We start from the raw sequence: 19717 nt of genomic DNA, 5'->3' as shown, positions 1-19717 counted from the left end.
TTTGTAATGGCTAGTCAGAGCACCAATACCTGGGAAAAACGGGATTCTTACAGGCTGATTTTTAAAATCCTCTTAAATTGCACAGGCATGAGTTCCAATTTACCTTATGAATCAAAAAGAATGAAAACATGTCCAAAGAGTTCTACAAAAGAAATCTCATCAAAATAGATATATTAAAACTATTGCTTTCCAAATTTAGCATATTAATACTATTGCTTTCTAAATTTGGTACCTTTCAACAGGATGGTGAGGAGAAAATTCTTCCCTAGAAAAGGAACAAAATGAACAATATACCAGCAATTTAACTTGTTTCCCTTCTCAAGTTAAATAATGTCTGATAGCTATTTGGTTCAGGTGGCATTTAACAGTATTCAAATGGAAAAAAAACCCTGATAATATCATTTTTTTTCATGATGCAAAAAGGTAAAAGAAAATTATCAATAGTTAAAATAACCCAGGTTAGTTGTGTCTAATTTGTCTCTTTTTTAAAAAAAAGTTGGATATATATATAGTTAAAGAAATTCATCTACTTTAATGTCACATAGCAGAAATGACCCCCCAATGGCTAATGAAATTTACAGTAGCTGTGTATATCACAGGGAAAAACTGTGTGAATATTTACCAGGAAATCTGATTTGTGAGTAAGAAGAAATGTTTGATATATTCTCTCAATACTACCCTACACACACACATACATACACATGTACACTTTTAGCAGATAATTTCATAATAAAAGGTGGTAGAAGAGTATTAGGGAATTACTAGGATAAATTGTTTTCCTTTCCTGTCCCCCAGCTATGCTAAAGGTAAATTTGGAAGCAAGCTGTTGAAAAGGGAAGTGTGTTTCCCCAGCAAGTAAAATTCCTGAAGTTCTTATCAGAGCAGCTAGGTATTGCTATCACTTCTTTGAGAATTAGAACTCCACTTACAGGAAATATGGTTATTCATGCCTCTTTGACTATTGCTAGCAAAGCTTTAGACACAATTTAAAACAGTTTCTCCAGAGAGAAATAAGGCAGACAGATGAAAAAAATCACATATTTCCTTGAATAATGGGGGAAGTGGGAAGGAGGAAGCAAAATACATGAGTGGTACGAATATACAATATACAAAGATTTATGGGCACACCACCTTTTAACTTTGGGTAGTAAAAGTATCATATCTCTCTCCAAAACAGAGTTGTTGAAACAGGAAATACTTAAACTGAGTATAACCAAAAAGCACTTACCTGCATTCAGTGCTGTTAAAATAGAGATTAAATTAGATGTTCTGCAATAAAACACTTACTTTACTACCACAAGGATCTGTAACGAGTCAGTATGGACCCTCCCCTGTCCTCCCTAAAGCAGATCACAGATCCTCTAGAACAGAATGAGATGGTTTCTGAGGGTAGGTGGTACAAAAAAAATACATCATCTTATCTAATGAATAACCTAAGAGAAGAAACCAGGAACTGATAAAGAAACCAGAAATTATCAAGTTTGTCCTCACATGGGGCTGGGTAGCAGAGTGGATAGAGTCCTAAGCCTGTAGTCAGGAAGACCAGAGTTCAAATCCAGCCTCAGAAACATACTAGCTGTGTGACCCTGGGCAAGTCACTTAACCCTATTGGCCTCAGTTTTATCATCTTTAAAATGATCTAGAAAAGGAAAAGGCAAACTATTCTAGTATTTTTGCCAAGAAAATCCCAGAGGGATCACAAAGAGTCAGACATGATTAAACAACAACAAAAATAACATCACACAAAGACACAAAGGAACTCATCAGGACTATGGTAGAAGTTCTTCCAGTCTAGGAGGAACTGCTTTGCTTTCCAAAATCAGGGAATATTTCCACTTCAGGATGAATCATAAAGAATAGGATAAGAGGAATTAACATTTTCTGATGGAAACTTAAAAGAAATCCTTATGTCACCTATATAAATAAAAAGCATACTTTTCTAAGCTGTGGCTTTTGGACCCTCAGTAAATATAAAGTTTTTACAATCCTCATCATTCCTAATTTTTTTCTTCCTCACTGTGTGTATACTTTACTTTTAGAGGACCTAGGTCAGTGAATTGGGGTATGTAACAGATAAGGCAAAAAAAGAAACAAGACCTTTTAAGGGCAGATCTGATAAATTAAGTAAAAAACAAGTAAGGAATATACTACACTACAGATAACAACCCAAAAAGACACAGGAAAATTAGAAGCAAATGCATGGTACACACTTAAATTTTATATATGCCCCTTGCACATATGCCATTATGTATTATGTATTTTGTGTGTATGTATGTGTATGTGTGTGTAGGGCTATACAAGTCTCAAAGCTCTATTAATACATTTTTGCTTATGCAGAATTTTAATTCAATTCTTTCTCTTTCATTATTTTTAAATTAAATATTTTATTTTTCCCAATTACATGTAAAAACTATTTTAACATTTTTTCCTTTCAAATTGTGAGTTCCAAATTCTCTCACTCTCTCTTTCTCTTCTCTCATTGAGAAGGCAAGCAATTTGATATTTTCTCCTTCATTATTAAAAACCAACCTAACTCCCTACTGTTCTAATTTATATTTTGTTTCCTCTTGTCCCCAAAGGACAGTGGGTATGTGGGTTTCTGACAACATCTGATTTGATATGTTCTTGCCTACAACATCAAGCATGAGTTTAAATTTATAAATTACTGAGTTTTTGTTAACATGGTTGGTTTATGATTCTCTATGAAAACCCAAAACATTACCTTTTAGAAGAAAATTATAAGTACCATTAAAAAAAACAAACTTCAAAAGATCATGTGACATTTTCTCAAAGGATTTCACATCACTTCTTTGATAAAATAATTACAAGAACCTCTACTAAAATATCAATCCTTGGATTGAAGGAAACATTAAAGTCAGGGCCAATTCAAGTCTCTGGTAGGTCATGTCAAGCTAGAAGGGCTTTAAATATGCATCTTGTCACAAACTGTGATCTATTGTTACACGACAGGTCTATATGAATGAGGAAGGAATGGCTGCCAAAGATTTAGTCACCATGAGATTATTTTTTTGGCAACAGTGATATACAATGATTGTTGATTAAAAGTGTGAAGAAAGGGTGGCCAGGTAGCACAGCTAGTAAGAGCACCGGCCCCAGAGTCTGGATGAGATGGGATCGAATCTGGGCTCAGACACTTAGCACCCACCCAGAAACACCTGGCCCTGTAACCTTGAGGAAGTTACTTAACCCCAATTGATTTAAAAAAAAAAGTGTGAAGAAGCTGAGTTCTCTGACAATAAACCCAAAGTGAAATGGAAATGCTGAATTAACTGTAAGATGGGAAGATATCATCTAATCCAGCAGAAAACAAATGGCTCAATATAGTTTTATTGATTGAGAAGACATCATGATATAAAGGAAATGATATCAATCTAGAAAACTAGACTTTCCACTAATAAGGCAGGTGACTTTATATAAAGTACTTAAACTCTTGGGCCTGGTTTTCCTCACTTACAAAATAAGAGGCAGGGGGAGGAGAGGGAAGAGAGAAGGTTATAGACTATGTTGTAAGACTTTCTAATGTCCCTTCCAGTTCTAATGAAGCCCAGGTTCTGTGAGGTTCAAGCCCTAAGAGTGGTAAGAACAAAAGATAAGATGGATCAAAAAGAACTGGGAAATAGTAATCAAATGAATGAGAGACAGGATGCATTTCATTGTTTCCACAAATAACTATGAAAATGGCTGGGATGGGGAGGCGAGGTGGTGCAGTGAATAGAGCACCAGCCCTAGAGTCAGAAGTACCTGAGTTCAAATCCGACCTCAGGCACTTAACACACACACACAAAAACTAGCCCCGTGTGACCTTGGGCAAGTCACTTAACTGTAACTGCCCTCCAAAAAGCAAAAAAAAAAAAATGGCTGGGAAAAATCTATGAAGTGAGAGATTTTGGAACATTGCAAAGAGAGAAACATTTTAATTGCTTTTTTAAAATAAACCTTTAAAAAAATCACAAAATATTCTTGAAAATGGAAAGGTTAGCATACTAGGTTAATAAGAAGAATTCCAGAAAGAATGAATTGTTTAAATTTATTTATAAATAATAGCAACTACAACCACAACTTCAAATGCCTAGGTAAAAGTTTAGACATAAACTTCAGACATCTAAAGTCCCCTGTTTGAGCCTAGAATTTGCATCAGTGTAATTCCTGATACAAAAAAATGATTTGCTGATTCAACAACCGTTCATTACATGTCTCCTTTAATCATATAGCTGACATCTAGAAGGAAATTTAGAGTTCATCATTTAGTAAAATTCCAAACCACTCTAGTTCTAGAATATACCTAACATGTATTAATCCAGCTTGGCATTTCCCATAATGAGAACAAAACACTATTTTACAAAGTAGTTCATTCCATTGTTCAGCAGCTCCATCTTTTAATAAAGTCTTTCCTTCTATTTAGTTTCCATGTAATTTCTACCTGTATGTTCTAGTTCTACTCCACAGAAAAAGGTTGCCATCTTTTATGCATAACAACCAGCCCTTTAAATATCCAGAGACAAGCATAATTTCCTCCTTAAGTCTTTTTTTTATTCTGTGCCAATGCCTTTTAAATAACTTTTAATTTGATTTAATCTGCTCCCCATCAACATTTTTTCCAAAGGAAAATGTTATCATTTCATTTTTATCAAGGGCATCATTTTCCACAACTTCAACATGTACTACTAAGATGGACTTGATTTAAGTTATTTAGCAGAAAGTCAGTCTGAATGTCAGGAAAAAAACAATGATGTGCAGTGATATTACTCTGAAGCATATATAGGAGAAACACAGTCTTGTGAATTTATGTGTATTTTTTCGTGCTTGTTTTTCCCCAGTAAATAGTATGGAGTTTTAGCACGTTCCTGGAATCTGAAACCATTAATGTTCTCACTTTCTTTTTTTAAGAGATAAATTCATTTGCCAAATTGCTTTTCATGTACTATTTATATGTGTGTGTCTCAATTGGGCATCTTATCCTACAGGAAAATAGGGGAGTAGGGGATAAGAGAAGAGATGACAGAAGGGAGGGCAGATTGGGGGAGACGGTAGTTAGATGCAAACACTTTTGAAAAGGGACAGGGTAAAAGGAGAAAATAGATTAAGTGGGGGCTGGGATAGGATGGAGGGAAATATAGTCTTTCACAATATAACTACTATGGAAATGATTTGGGTAACTACACATGTACAACCTATACTGAATTGCTTATCTTCCTAGTGGGAGTGGGTGAGGAGGGAAGAAGGGGGAAAATCTGGAACTAAAAGTTTAAAAAGCAAATGTTTTAAAATTTGTTTTTTTACATGCAACTGGTAAATAAGATATACAGGTACTGAGGTACAGAAACCCATCTTTCCCTACTAGAAAGTTAGGGGGAGAGGGGTGATGGGAGAGGATATGAGAACAGATTGGGGGAAAGGATATTCAGTAGGCTTGCTATTTTGGGGTGGGGGCAGGAGAAAGATGGGGAGAAAAAATTGTCATTCAAAATCTTGTGGAAATGAATGTTGAAAACTAAAAATAAATTAATTAATTTAATTTTCAATAAATAAATAAATAAATAAATGTGTGTTTCTTTGATTTTGTGGCCAGAACCAGTTATTGTATTTGTGCATCTGTGATGACAGTAAGAGGGAAAATACAATATAGCAAACATCATATAAGTGGTACAAATATTGCAGGTAATTGCATTAATTACTGTGGGGAAAACAAAGAGAGTATTTAATAAGAAGATGAGCAAAGTTGTTGCTATTATGCAGGATAATAGAAAACAAACCAGAGGATTTCAGAAGAATTTAAGTACTTAAGCTACAAAAAAACAAAGAGCACAATACTTACGGATACAATTCTGAAAGCTGTTGAGCTATGGCATAAGCTGTTGGATCTCTGTCTAGAACATATAAGGTAACATCCACTTCTTTCTGTAGAATGGCTCTTGAGTGGCCTCCTGAACCAAATGTCATATCAAGAATATTCTAGTGAATATAAAAAAAGCAAAAACAAACTATTTAAACATGAATTTTAAATCTTCATTGGTTTCTCTTAAAAGTAGCTTGCCAGTTTCTAAATATGCATAATGATTTTTCCCCAATAAAAGTAATAAATACTAATGAAGTTATATAACTAGAGTCTAATTTGTTGTATGTGAATTCTGGCTCAGTTTTAGACAACTGCCTAATATAGATTGGGCTCAAATTATTTGTTTTATGAGGATATTCATCTTTTCTCCTGTCTCTGTAGGATGCCAGAATTTAAACCCAGAAGAGATCAGAAGAAGTGGTCGAGTCCTGTGCATTCAGTTTTGTAGATGAGGAAATTGAGACTTAAGTGACTGGCTGAGGCAGTAAGTAGAAAAACTGGGGATCAGAACCCATACTCCCACTGTTTGTGAACAGCTTTCTGTGTGGGCCATTTTATCCTAATGTTCAAAAATGTTGCATACAAATGAGAAAAATATTCAAGAACATGAAAATAACTCCATATTCCAGACTCATCCAACTTCTCCCTAATTTTTTTTAAATAAAGGAAAGTATAAAACAAATAATCAAGAAAATCCTATTGACCTAGTATGAACTTAAACTGGTAAGACAATTAAGATATTGAGCCTTTGTCTATTTTTTATTGCCCAAACTGCAAAGTCGACAATTCAACAAGCATTAAGCTTGTTCTTATAAGCATTTACTAGGTATAATGCAATGTGTTAAGAAAAAGAATCAGAGTTCTGAAGTTGAAAGAGACCTTAGAAGTTATCCATTCCAAATGCCCCATTTTATAGATAAGGAAACAAAGGCCCAGAGAATGATTTGGCCAAGGCCATAAAGGCAGTAAATGAGAAAACAGGGACTTGAACTGGGATCCCTTAATTCCAAGTCCTTTAGTGTACCCTAAGGTCACTGTTCATTGCATACCACCACAGTACCTCCTATGGTAGGTCAGAGTTGGATGGTGAATTAAATTACACTTGCTTCCTGGGTAACCTAGGGCAAGTCACCATCTAGAGCCTTGATTTTCTCAAATGTAAAATGAGATAGGTGTGGAAGGGTATACTAGATGACCTCTGAGGTTCCTTACAGCTCAGATCCTACATGTGAATGATTTGTTAGAGAGACAAAAAACTCCCTATAGACTTCTTAGGTAATCATTAACATTGGGATGTCTAAAGTAATGTGGAGTCTATATATGCTACAAGAAAAAATGCTTCCTATTAGAACATCTGAAATATTCTTGGTGTATCTTCTCCTCAAAAATGAAGGGCTTTACTCTTCCCCACAAAAAAATAAAAATAATACAGAATAGTAAATGTAACAAACCCCTTTAAAAGTATACAAAGGCATTTATTCATTACGTAATGTCATATTTTCTTCTGCATAAATGAAAGCACAGCAGCAAATATGGTTTTATCCTTTAACAATTCTCAATGCCAACCTTCTCCACCAAAGGGAAGAAAGTAGACAGCAATCAGGCTAGTAATTTTCCTTGCAGGTAAACTGTCAGCACAGACCACATTCTGCACATGCTTTTGGCAATTTGATCCCATCCAAGTGCCCTAGATGGAGAGAAGAGAGGAGGAAAACCCTTCCCTATATATCATTTCCTCCTGAAAAAGGTTGACATGAGGAAAGAGTAAGATTGAGGAAAGGAGTGAGTGTTGGTGTAAATACTATAAAGTGTCAATGTTAACAAGATATGCAACAAGTAATACAAGGGACTGTGGGAGGCCCATTCTTATTTCTGACCCTATTAATGGGTAAGAAAATTTCCATAGAGTTATCTGGACATTCCATGGTTCTTTAAATCCTACAGCAGCATTAGCACCTAAGAATTTCCTTTCTAATTTGTACAGTCATTTCTTGAACTGGAATATTAAAATCTCTGTTAAATTTCTTTCCCCTCTTCATTTTTAAGACCACAAAGTGCTTAGTTAAACTAAGGAAACATTTACCCTGGGCAATGCTAGAAAACTATTTTCTTTTGAATACCAACTCTAAACTTAATCACTGGATTTAAACAAGGCACACATTAAAAAAAGAATACATTTCCCTGAGACTGCTTGTTATATCTCCCAAGTCAGAGCAATCCTAATCAATATAAAAATTTTCATTAAGATTTTTCTGGGGAAATAAGAGATAGATTACAATTTACATGATTATTTTTATTATATCATGATTACATCCTTGGAGATGTACTGATAATCAAGTAAATTTACAGAGGGGAAAAAATATCTAGCATTGCAAGTAAAGTGTAACACATCAGTCCTAAAGAGGAGAGGAGCATTTATCAGATGCAAGGGGGAGACCACCACCCAAGTTCTGGGATTATCCAGAGAAGAAATTCATCTCCATTTTCAATCCTTGTTTAGTTTGTTCTTCACATTTAACAATGACATCCAGGTTGCAAAAGGGAAACTAGGATGTGGATGGCAATAGAGGATAGGAAAACCTCCATCCAGTTATCTAAAATACTATATAGCCAAATGGTGACCAAGAAGGAATTTGACAATTAATTTCAACAAACATTTTGTACCAACCCGAGTTCAGGAACTGTAGTAAGTGGCAGAGAGACAAAGACAAACACAAAACTGTTCCTTCCCTCAAGAAGCTTCTATTCTACACCAGAATCTCATAAGAATGGTCCTCTTCAAAATGGTCATCATAAAAATATATGCAGTAATGTTAGTAATGAGTGCAATGTTCAAACGATGTTGGAAACTTTTGACAGTGGCCTTTGAAGTCAGGTGGTGTGTAAGTACATAAGAAAGCCATTGTCATTACTAGTTATTTTTACCAATCATAAATCCAAATGACTTTTGGATCACCATAAAATAGACCCTCCAATGTTAAATACCTGTAGCCACTGAGGTTATTCAAAGGAAGGGGACAGAAGCTCTGAAGGTAACTCATGAAGATTAACCACAATCATCATCAAATCTTGTTCTAAGATACAGAAGCATCAATGCAATAGCATCTCAAGTTGAACAGGTAGGCAATACAGTGCAATGGAAAGAACCCAGAGTGCCTGGATTTAAATTCCAATTCTATTACCTATCCCATACCTGTGTGACCTTAAGCAACTCATGCTGTTTTTCTTGCTCTCATACGTCATATAAGAAGTTTGGCCTAGATGACCTCTAAAGTCCTTTTCAGCTCTAAATCTATGATGAGAATTCAATTCTTATGCTCTTTCAGGCACAGCATTCATTTTGGATATACAAAGGTGTGTATTTCAAGGTCTGTGTCATTAACTTATAATCACTACTGAGTGATGTGTTTGTGTAAGACATTCTATAACAAAGATACTCAGCTACTAAGTGAACCTACATAATTTCATTAATTTGACTAAATATTATATGTTAACTTATTCCTAATGATAGGTATGTCCTTCTTGATGAACGAATCTTTTTGGAACATTGAGTTGAAATTAATTATAATATCTTACGATTTCAACAGCAAAGTATTTTATTCACTATTCAAGTTTTTTCTACATTTCAAGTGAAAAACTGGTATTTCTTCCACTAAGGGTCCCTTAGCTTTATATTCAAGATATTGTTTTTTTCTTTTTTCCCCATTTCTTAAATTTAATATGATTTTTTGTGATTTTACATACATATTCATATATAGTTACATAAATGACATTTTATACTTATGGTTTTATAACTACAATAAAATGATTATACCTATTCTTCTGAGTTTTGACAGAAGTTATGCCTGCTTATCATAAAATCACTGTATCATAAAAAAACTGTTTAAGAATGGAAATCTTCTCAGAGATCATCTCTTACAACCTCCTCATTTTTATGATTAGAAAGAGTCCTAAGAAAGATGGAATGATTTGCTGACGGGTAATGAAATGAGTCAGTGACAAAACCAAGACTTAAACTCATAGGTTCCAACTCCAAGTCTCATGCCATTGTGCCTATACTGCCCTACTTCTCATGTAATACATTGCCATATAGTAGATGCAGAGTATTATAACTAGAAGAAATCTTACTGACAATCTGGTCCAATACTTTTATTTCTGCTGATAAAGGAATGGAGGCTCAGAGGGGAAAAGTGAATTATATAAGGCAATACCCTAAATTTGTCTCAAATTTGGGCCTCCTAATCATGTTCTTTTGACTTTCAGTTTAGTCTCTTGCTATAATACTAGACTATATTCCCCTAGAGGAATCTTATGACAGAGACAAAAGGAAAAGTTGGAGCCAGAGAGAGGGAAAGGGTCAGGGTCACCAACCTTCAGTTGTTCCAATAATGTTCAGCTAGGTACATACAGTAAGTTGATACTTAAAACTATTATAGTTACTAGTAGGGGACCTCAACTTTACCTTCTCAGAACTAGATATACCTAATCATAAAACAAATAAGAAAGGAGTTAAGGAAGTGACTATAGGTTTTGAAAAGCTAGATATGATAGAGTGCTGAAGAAAACTGAATAGGAATAGGAAGAAGTATACATTTTTATCAGCTGTACATGGCACCTTCACAAAAATTGATCACGTATAAAATCTCAAAACATTCAGAAAAGCAGAAATATAAAATTTACCCTTTTCAGATCATAATACAATAAAAAGTTATATTGGGTAAAGGTCTTTGGAAGCATAGATTAAAAATTAATTGGAAACTAAATGATTTAATTCTAAAGAATGATTGGATCAAAGAATAAATCATAGGAAGTCAATATTTCATTAAAGATAATGCAAAAATGGGACATAAAAACAAAATTTGTGGAGTGCAGTCAAAACAATACTTAGGTGAAATTTTATATCTTTAAATGCTTACATCAATAAAAAAGAGAAAGAAAATATCAATGAGTTGGAATTGGAATTTAAAAAATAGAAAAAATTAAAAATTCCCAATTAAACACCAAACTGGAACTCCTGAAAATCAAAGAAGAGATTAATAAAATTGAAAGTAAACAAAAATTAAACAGATAAAACAAGGAGCTGGTTTTATGAAAGAAAAAAAAATCAATAAAATATATAAACTATTAGTTAATTTGATTTTTTTAAAAAGTAACATGAAAACCAAATTACCATTATCAAAACTGAAAAGGGTGAATAAACCACCAATGAAGGTGAAATTAAAGCAATTATTAGGAGCTATTTTGCCCAATTACATGCCAAGAGATCAAACAGTTTAATTGAAATGGGCGAATAATTACAAAAATATAAATTGCCCAGACTATAGAAAAGGAAATAGAATATTTAAGTAACCCTGTCTTAGAAAAAGAAATGGAGGGGAGGCTAGATAGTGCAGTGAATAGAGCACTAGCCCTGGAGTCAGGAGGACCTGAGTTCAAATCTGGCTTCAGACATTTAACACTTACTACCGTGTTTCCCCGATAATAAGACACTGTCTTATTATTATTTTGGACAGAAAAACACCAGAGGGCTTATTTTCAGGGGAGGGCTTATTTTAATGAACATTGACAGCAATTTTAATAAACAGGTAAATGTGAACAAAAAAATGTACCTTTATTCAATAAGCAAATCACTGGGGAAGAACAGGATGACAGCGCTCACTGCTGCAGCTCTGATTGGATGCAGCTCGGAGCACCGCGTGCGTTTCACGGGGGGAGGGGGGAACGGTGCATACAGAGGGTACCGTAATGTAGCGTGTAGCGCAGGGGATCACCTTCACTACAGTAGCAATCTCGATAGGGCTTATTTTTTGGGGGAGGGTTTATTTTAGAGGAATCTTACACAGTAAGGGGAGGGCTTATTTTCGGGATAGGTCTTATTATCGGGGAAACACGGTAGCTGTGTGACCTTGGGCAAGTCACTTAACCCCAATTGCCCTGCCTCCCCCCATCTCCAAAAAGCAAAAGAAGGAAGGAAGGAAGAAAGGAAGGAAGGAAGGAAGGAAGGAAGGAAGGAAGGAAGGAAGGAAGGAAGGAAGGAAGGAAGAAAGAAAGAAAGAAAGAAAGAAAGAAAGAAAGAAAGAAAGAAAGAAAGAAAGAAAGAAAGAAAGAAAGAAAGAAAGAAAGAAAGAAAGAAAGAAAGAAAGATGGAAAAAGCCAGAATGAGCTCACTAAAAAAAAAAAAATCCCCAGGACCAGAAGAATTCTAGCAAAGTGAATTCTACAAGTGAATGCTACCAAACATATGAATAAAAATTAATTCTAACACCATATAAACTATTTAGAAAAATAGGTAAAGGATTCCTATGAAATTCCTTTTATGACATAAATATGGTTTTGATACCTAAACCAAGAAGAACAAAACCAGAGAAAGAAAACTATAGACCAATTTCCCCAATGAATATTAATGTAAAAATTTTAAATAAAATACTAGCAAGGAGATTACAGCAATATATCATAGGGGTGCAGGGATTTATACCAGGAATGCAAGACTGGCTTAACATTAGGAAAACTATCAGTATAATTGATCATATTAATAACAAAAACAACCAAAAATAAGATGATTATAACAACAGGGAAAATATTAATTGCTCATGGGAAGACTGAGTCAATATAAGAAAAATGACAATTTTCCTAAGTTAATCTACTTATTCAGTGCCATATAAATCAAACTACCAAAGAATTATTTTGTGGAGCAAGAAAAAATAGTAACAAAATTCATCTGGAATAATGAAAGTCTGAGATTACCAAGGGAATCAATGGGGAAAAAAATGTTAAGAAAAGTGACCTAATAGAACCAGATTTCAAATCAAAACAATTGATATTGGTTAAGAAATAGAGTGGTAGATGAATGGAATAGGTTAGGTACATAATAAATGATTTAGAGTAATGACCATAATAGTAAATGACCACAGTAATCTAGTGTTTGATAAATATAAAGATACAAACTTTGGGGGTAAGAACTCAACATTTGACAAAAATTGCTGGGGAAACTAGAGAGCAGTTTGCAAGAAAGTAGATACAAACCACTATCTTATACTGTATACCAAGAAAAAATCAAAATGAGTACAAGATTTAGATATAAAGGGTGATATAACAACTTAGAAGATGATGGAAAATTTTACCTGTCAAATCAATGAATAAGGTAAGAATTTATGACCAAACATGAGAGAGGATCATAAGAAGTAAAATAGATAATTCTGATTATGTTAAATTAAAAAGGTTTTCACAAACAAAATTAATGCACTTAATATTGGGAGGAAAGCAAAAAATTGGGGGGAAATTTTACATCAAGTTTCTCTAATAAAAGCCTCATTTCTCAAATATATTAATACCGAGTCAAATTTATAACATTACTTAGTTAATAAATGGTCAATGCATATGAATAAACAATTTCCAGAAGAAGAAATCAAAGCAAATTTTTTTCAACAGTCATATGAAAAAAAAATGCTCTAAATCACTACTAAATGAAGAAATGTAAATTAAAACAACTCTGAGGTACCACCTCATATCTATCAGACTAGCAAACATGGTAGAAATGGAAAATCACAAATGCTGAAGGGGATGTGGAAAAATTGGCACTGCTGGTGGAGTTGAGAACTGGTCCAACTATTCTGGAGAACAATTTAGAACTACAGCCTTTGACCCATCAATACCACTACTAGGTATGTACCCCCCAAAATCAAAGGAAAAGGACTTATATATACAAAAATATTTATTGCAGCTCTTTTTGTGGCAGCAAGTAATTGGAAATTGAGGAGATGCTCATCAATCAGGGAATGGATGAGCAAGTTGTGGTATTATGATTGTGATGAAATACTATTGTGCCATAAGAAATGGCAAGCAGGGTGATTTTAGGAAATCTGGAAAGACTTAAATGGACAGATACTGAACAAAGTGAACAGAATGAGGAGAATATTGTATGTATTATTAGTAATGTTGCAAAGATGATCAACTGTGAAAGATGTAGCTACTCTGATCAAGACAATGATGTAAGAGAATTCCAAAGGACTCATGAAGAAAAATGCTACCCACCTCCAGAGAGAGAACGAATAAAATCTGAGTCCAGATTGAAGTATACATTTTTCAATTTGTTTTTCTTGCTTTTTTGGCAATGTGAATAATATGGAAATATGTTTTGAATGATTTCACATGTAAAACTGATATCATATTGCTTGCTTTCTCAATGAGTTGGGGAAAGACTACAGGGAGGGAGAGAATTTGGAACTCAATTTTTTTTCTAAATGAATGCTAAAAATAAATAATAAATTTATTTTGAGAAAACTATAATAATTTTTGAAATATCACTACCTAGCTTTGCATTTTAATGTGTATAGACTGACTTGATCAATTAAATTGTAAAGAAACTTAGCTTATGTACTCTACTACTATAATACAGTACTATGGAAACTGGAATAATATGTTCCTTTTGGCAGTCAGAACACACCACTGATAAACTGTAATGTTTATCTGTAATATCAGAGGATGGAGACTAGGAAGCTGAGGGGACTAGCAACCTTGAAATATAAAAGTAGGTTGAAGAAATAAGTGATGTCTAGCATATAAAAGAGAATATAGAGTAGAGATATGATCACTTATCTCCAAATATTTTAAGAACTACTAATGAAAAGAGAATAGAATTGTTCCAATTGGCTCTAGGAGGGCAAAATAGGATTAAGGGGTCAAAGTTTTAGTAAGGCACATTTTGTTTCAGTGCACAGAAAAACTCAGAAATACAGAGAAAAGTACATAAGTACATAAAAGTTGCTTTTTTAAATCAGTGGGTTAGGGGCGGCTAGGTGACAGTGAATAGAGCACCGGCCCTGGAGTCAGCAGGACCTGGGTTCGGATCCGGCCTCGGATACTTAACACAAAAAATAGCCGTGTGACCTTGGGGAAGTCACTTAACCCCAATTGCTTGCCAAAAAAAAAATTTGAATAAATAAATAAATGGGTTACTCTTCCCTGGAATTCTTTCCAAGAATGTTGGATGATGACCCCTTAAAAAAGGCATTGGGGGTATTTCTATTCAATAGCAGTTTGGACTATATTGACTTTTGAGGTCACTTCCAGCTTTGAGATTCTGTGCTATTACTGAATTCTAAAATTTCACATTGAAGATGTAATTGATAAGTACTTATGACTTTGAACCAAATACTATGCAACTACCATTATTTATTTACAGTAAGACAGATAAAGATATGACAAACATATTTAAACTGATCTTAAGCTACAAAATATTTTTTACATAGTAGATGACAAAATACTTCTTTTCAATCCAGTAGTTAAAACACAATCGCTGGAGACATGCTAGAAAATATTGTTAAAATTGGACATGGAACCATTTTTAGACATGAGCAACACTAGTACTGATTTTCCCTTTTTATTTCCCTAATGTTGATTAGTCATTTCCAATCTGTGCACAATTTTTAATTAGTAAGTCCTCCTCCCATTTTGGAAACAATATGCCCTTATTTCACTTTAAGTTTTCCTCCTATGAACATATTTTACTTTCTTGCTAATTACTAATTCCTGTTATTATAAAATAAAGTGTTTAACCTTTTATTCCCTATTAATTTACATATTTGCAACCTTGAACTCATTTCTGGTAAAATTCAATAGGTATATACTTAAATGAAAGGCTGCATTTCTGAAAGATCCTTAAGTAAAATGAAAAAGATCATTTATTAGATTTCAACATTTATTTAATAAACATCTCATAATTTTAGCTATTCTAAAATCTGAGTGCCTGATTAACTTTTTTTTTACTTTAAAAAATTTTTTTTCAATCAGCAAAAATCTACCTTCTCACCTTCCCAACCACTAACTCCATCCATACAAAATTGAGTACAAAAGAAAAAAAAAAAAAACCTTGTCATCAACATGCAAAACAATATGTCAAAAACATGTCAAGAACAACAAATTTCCACATTGTCTATGTCCAGAAAAATCTCCACATCTCTAAAGTGAGATGGTAGCATGCTAGTCTTCTGGAATTATAATAAAATCATTATGCTCACCAGAGTTCCTAACTCTTTCATAATTGTTTGTCTTTACCAAATTGTTGTCATTCCTATTAATCATTCTCCTGGTTCTGCACCAGTTCGTGCAAGTCTTCTCAGGTTTCTCTGAAGCCAACTCCTTCATCATTTCTTATAGCACAATAGTATTCCATCACATTTATCTACCACAACTTGTTCAACTCTTCCAAAATTTATGTCTATCCCCTTAGACTGTCATTCTTTTTCACCTCAGAGTTATATTTTTGTACATACTTAGAGTTTGTTTTGCTGAAGAGTAATCCTTCCCTTAGTCTACCCTCCCTCTATTTCCCTTGCCCCTTCTCCCTTTTTCCTATTTACCTGAGTAAAATAAAATTAATTTATTTACCAATGTATGTCTATGTGCATTTCTTCTCTTTTTTTGATCAATTCAGATGAGAATGAGATGAGAAATGTCAGCTATTCATCCAATCTCCCCCGGTTTGTTTGTATAGATGTCTACTTGCCTACCTTGTTTATGTGAGATAATTCCCCCTAATCTTCTTTTCCTTTAGGTTGTCTTATTTTTATCTTTTCATTTGATTCTTTTCTTAAGATCACCAAAACATAACAGAAACACTCCCAGACTTGGTCTAATTGCACTCTTATGACCCCTATTTACAATTCAGAAGGGACACATGAATAATCCTCTCATACTGTAAGCAGTTTGTCTTTGTTTAGTCCTTTATCATTTTTTTCATTTGTGTTTACTTTTTTTCTGTTTCTCAACTTCTGAGTTTGAATTTCAAAATTTCCAAACAGCACTGGTCTTTTGATTAGGAATATTTATAGGTGTTCTATTTCATTAAAGGTCAATTGTTTTCCCTGTATTATTATTATATTGTCTTGCTGGGAAAGTTATTGTTGAATATAAACCTATATTCTTTGCCTTCTAGAATACTGTAATGCAAGTTGGTTGAGGCTGCTAAATCATATGTGATTCTGACTATGTAACTGAATTCTTTTTTTCTGGATTCTTATAGTATTTTTTCTTTAACTTGGAAACTGGATTTTAGTTATGAGGTTTCTGGGTATTTTCATGGGAGGTCACAAACAATCAAATGATGAAAAGGCTTATGTGGAAAGGTAAGTGAAGGCAGTGGCCTTTAGCTTTCAAGGGAGCTATAGCTATATTCTACGAGGGAGAGGGGAGTTGAGACTCCATTGCATGGAGGTAAGAGACAGAATGTCACAAGGCAGGAAAGTCAAGGAGCCCAGATTGACTAAGATGCAGTGTGATGCAACAATGGTATTCTTGACAAAAATAGGGAAGTTTGGAAGAGGGGTAAAAGAATGAGGTATATTTCCATCATATTGTGTTGAAATGTCTGAGGGTTCTCTACTTGGAAATACATAATAAACAATTGATGAGTAAAACCCTGATGTTTACATCCAATTCAATAAAATTGTATAAAGCACCCACTATGTGCTTATTAGAGCCTGGTTATTCAATACCTTAACATCAGAGACTTCACCCACATGGATAATATTGCCAACAATGCAAAATGCCATAACTCTATGCCTTAGAAAACAGTGGCCAATCCTCTAGAAGTGAGCTACTCCAACTTCAGATAGGTTGATCTTTATAGGCAAGACATAGCATATATTCTAGTATTGTCATTTTTATTATTTTGGCTTGGCCTATTCATGAGAAATTAATATTGCTCCAATTATGCAGATCTGCCTTTATTTGTATAAAGTATTTCATTACTGTCTCCATATAGTTAATAATTGTAACAATGATGAGGATGAGAAGGAAGAGGATAGCTAGCACTTATATAATACCTAGTTTATTCCAGGAATTGTGCCAACCACTACACAAATATTATGTCATTTGGCCCTCACAACAACCCTGGGAAATAGGCACTGTTGTTATCCCCATTTCATAGTTCAGGAAACTGAAGAAAAGGGAAATCAAGGGATTTGCCCAGGGCCACACAATTAGTATCTAATGGTGGATCTAAACTCTTATCTCACCCCACCACCAGTTGCCTATGTTTATTGGAAGGGTGCCTTGCAATTATTTTTTTGTAACTTTTATATAGTCTCTCTCTCTCTCTCTCTCTCTCTCTCTCTCTCTCTCTCTCTCTCTCTCTCTCTCTCTCTTTCTGACGGACTCTGTTACTAATATACAGAAATTATGATTTATGTGGATTTATTTTATATCCAACAAATTTGCTGAAGTTGCTTACTGAATCAATTAGCTTTAATAGAATTGCTAGGATTTTCAAAATAAACCATCATATCTTCTACAGAAAAGCAATTCCTGTGTTTCTTTTTAGCCTATGCTTGTCCCCTCATTTTTTTTTCTTTTCTTATTGCTAGAGCTATCATTTCTAGCACTACATTGAATAGTAATGGTGATAATGGACATCCTTGCTTTCCCCCTGGAAAGCTCTCTAATTTATCACAATCACAGATGCTGACTAGTTTTAGACATATATCATTTAACATATTAAGGAAAGATCTCTTTATTCCTATGCTTTCCAGTATTGTCATTGTTGTTTTTTAAGGAAAAGATGTATCTTGTAAAAATCTTTTTCTGCATACACTGATATAATCATGATTTTTTTCTTGTTATTAATATGGTTAATTATTTTTATAATTATTCTAACATTAAAACAGTCAATGCATTCCTGGTGTAAATCCAACCTGGTCAAAGTATATAATCTTTTTGATATGTTTCTATCATCTCCTTGAGAAAAATATTATTTTTTAATTTTTCAATAAAATTCATTAGAGTTATTGTCCTTTTCTTTGTTTTGACTCTCACTGGTATAGATATCAATATCATATTTATACCATAGAAAGAATTTAGTAGGATTTCATTTTCTGTTATTTTTTTTTAAACAGGTTATGTAATTTTTGAATAAGAATTTTTTTTGAATTTTTTGAATTAGAATTCACTTAGAAGTCCATCCAGTCCTGGACCATATTCTCCACATCACTCACATACTTTGGAAGCACTTTGTTCAATTTCTTTTTCTCACATTGAGTTGCTTAAGGAGTCTGTGTCTTCGGTTAATCTGTGAATTTTATATTGTTAGAAATATTGACCCATTTAATTTAGATTGTAAATTTTACTGGCATATAATTGGGAGTAATAGTTCCTAATAATTTTTTATCACTTCTTCATTGGTCATGAATTAAATCTTTTTTTTGATACTAATAATTGGGTTTTCTTCTTTCTTTACTAAAAAATAAGTTAGTTAATAGTTTTACTTTATTTTTTTTTCCTTCTAAAATAGCTCCTAGTTTTATTTATTAAATCAATATTGTTGTTTTATTATTTTCAACTTTTTTATGTCTTCATTGATTTTCAGGATTTCAATTTTGGTGCTTAATGGGAGGATTTTAATTTGGTTTTCAAGTTGTTTTTTTTTTTAAATTTTGTTTTAGTTGCATGCTCAATTTATTAATGTGCAGTCTTAACTTTTACTGATGAAAAGTGTTTATAAGTAAAAATTTTCTCCTAAGGACCACTTTGATTGAACTATAAAAATTCTGGTGTATTGTCTCATTGTTATTTTTAATGAAATTATTCATTTTTTTCTCTGATTTATTCTTTGGCACCCTTATTCTTTTTGTGTGTGTTGAGGGTAGGGAGAGAAAATGGGGTTAAGTGACTTGCTAGGGTCACACAGCCAGTAAGTGACAGAGGCCAGATTTGAACTCATATGTTCCTGACTCCAGGGCTAGTGTTCTATTCACTGTGCCACCTAGCTACCCTAACACCCTTATTCTTTAGGATTAAATTACTTTAGTCACAAATTAGTTTTAAATCATTTTTTCACTATCCCTTTAATCATATTTAGATAATTTA

The 19717-nt window shown here is 33.6% G+C and overlaps 1 protein-coding gene across 7 annotated transcripts in view; it reads right to left on the bottom strand.

The window, feature by feature from the left end:
* METTL15 (methyltransferase 15, mitochondrial 12S rRNA N4-cytidine) overlaps nucleotides 1-19717 on the bottom strand; it is a 324534-nt gene that overhangs the window by 206310 nt on the left and 98507 nt on the right. For all 7 annotated transcript variants that reach the window (XM_069091346.1, XM_069091345.1, XM_069091349.1 and 4 more), the window contains exon 3: nucleotides 5837-5973. In XM_069091346.1, coding sequence (XP_068947447.1) covers nucleotides 5837-5973 — 137 coding nt within the window. The remainder of the gene's footprint in view (nucleotides 1-5836; nucleotides 5974-19717) is intronic.

Source organism: Petaurus breviceps, unplaced genomic scaffold (assembly GCF_028583685.1).
Source record: "Petaurus breviceps papuanus isolate PSGF00001 unplaced genomic scaffold, PetGlider_PUasm1.0 188, whole genome shotgun sequence".
Taxonomy (NCBI): Eukaryota; Metazoa; Chordata; class Mammalia; order Diprotodontia; family Petauridae; genus Petaurus; species Petaurus breviceps.
This window is presented reverse-complemented; position numbering and strand designations above follow the sequence as displayed.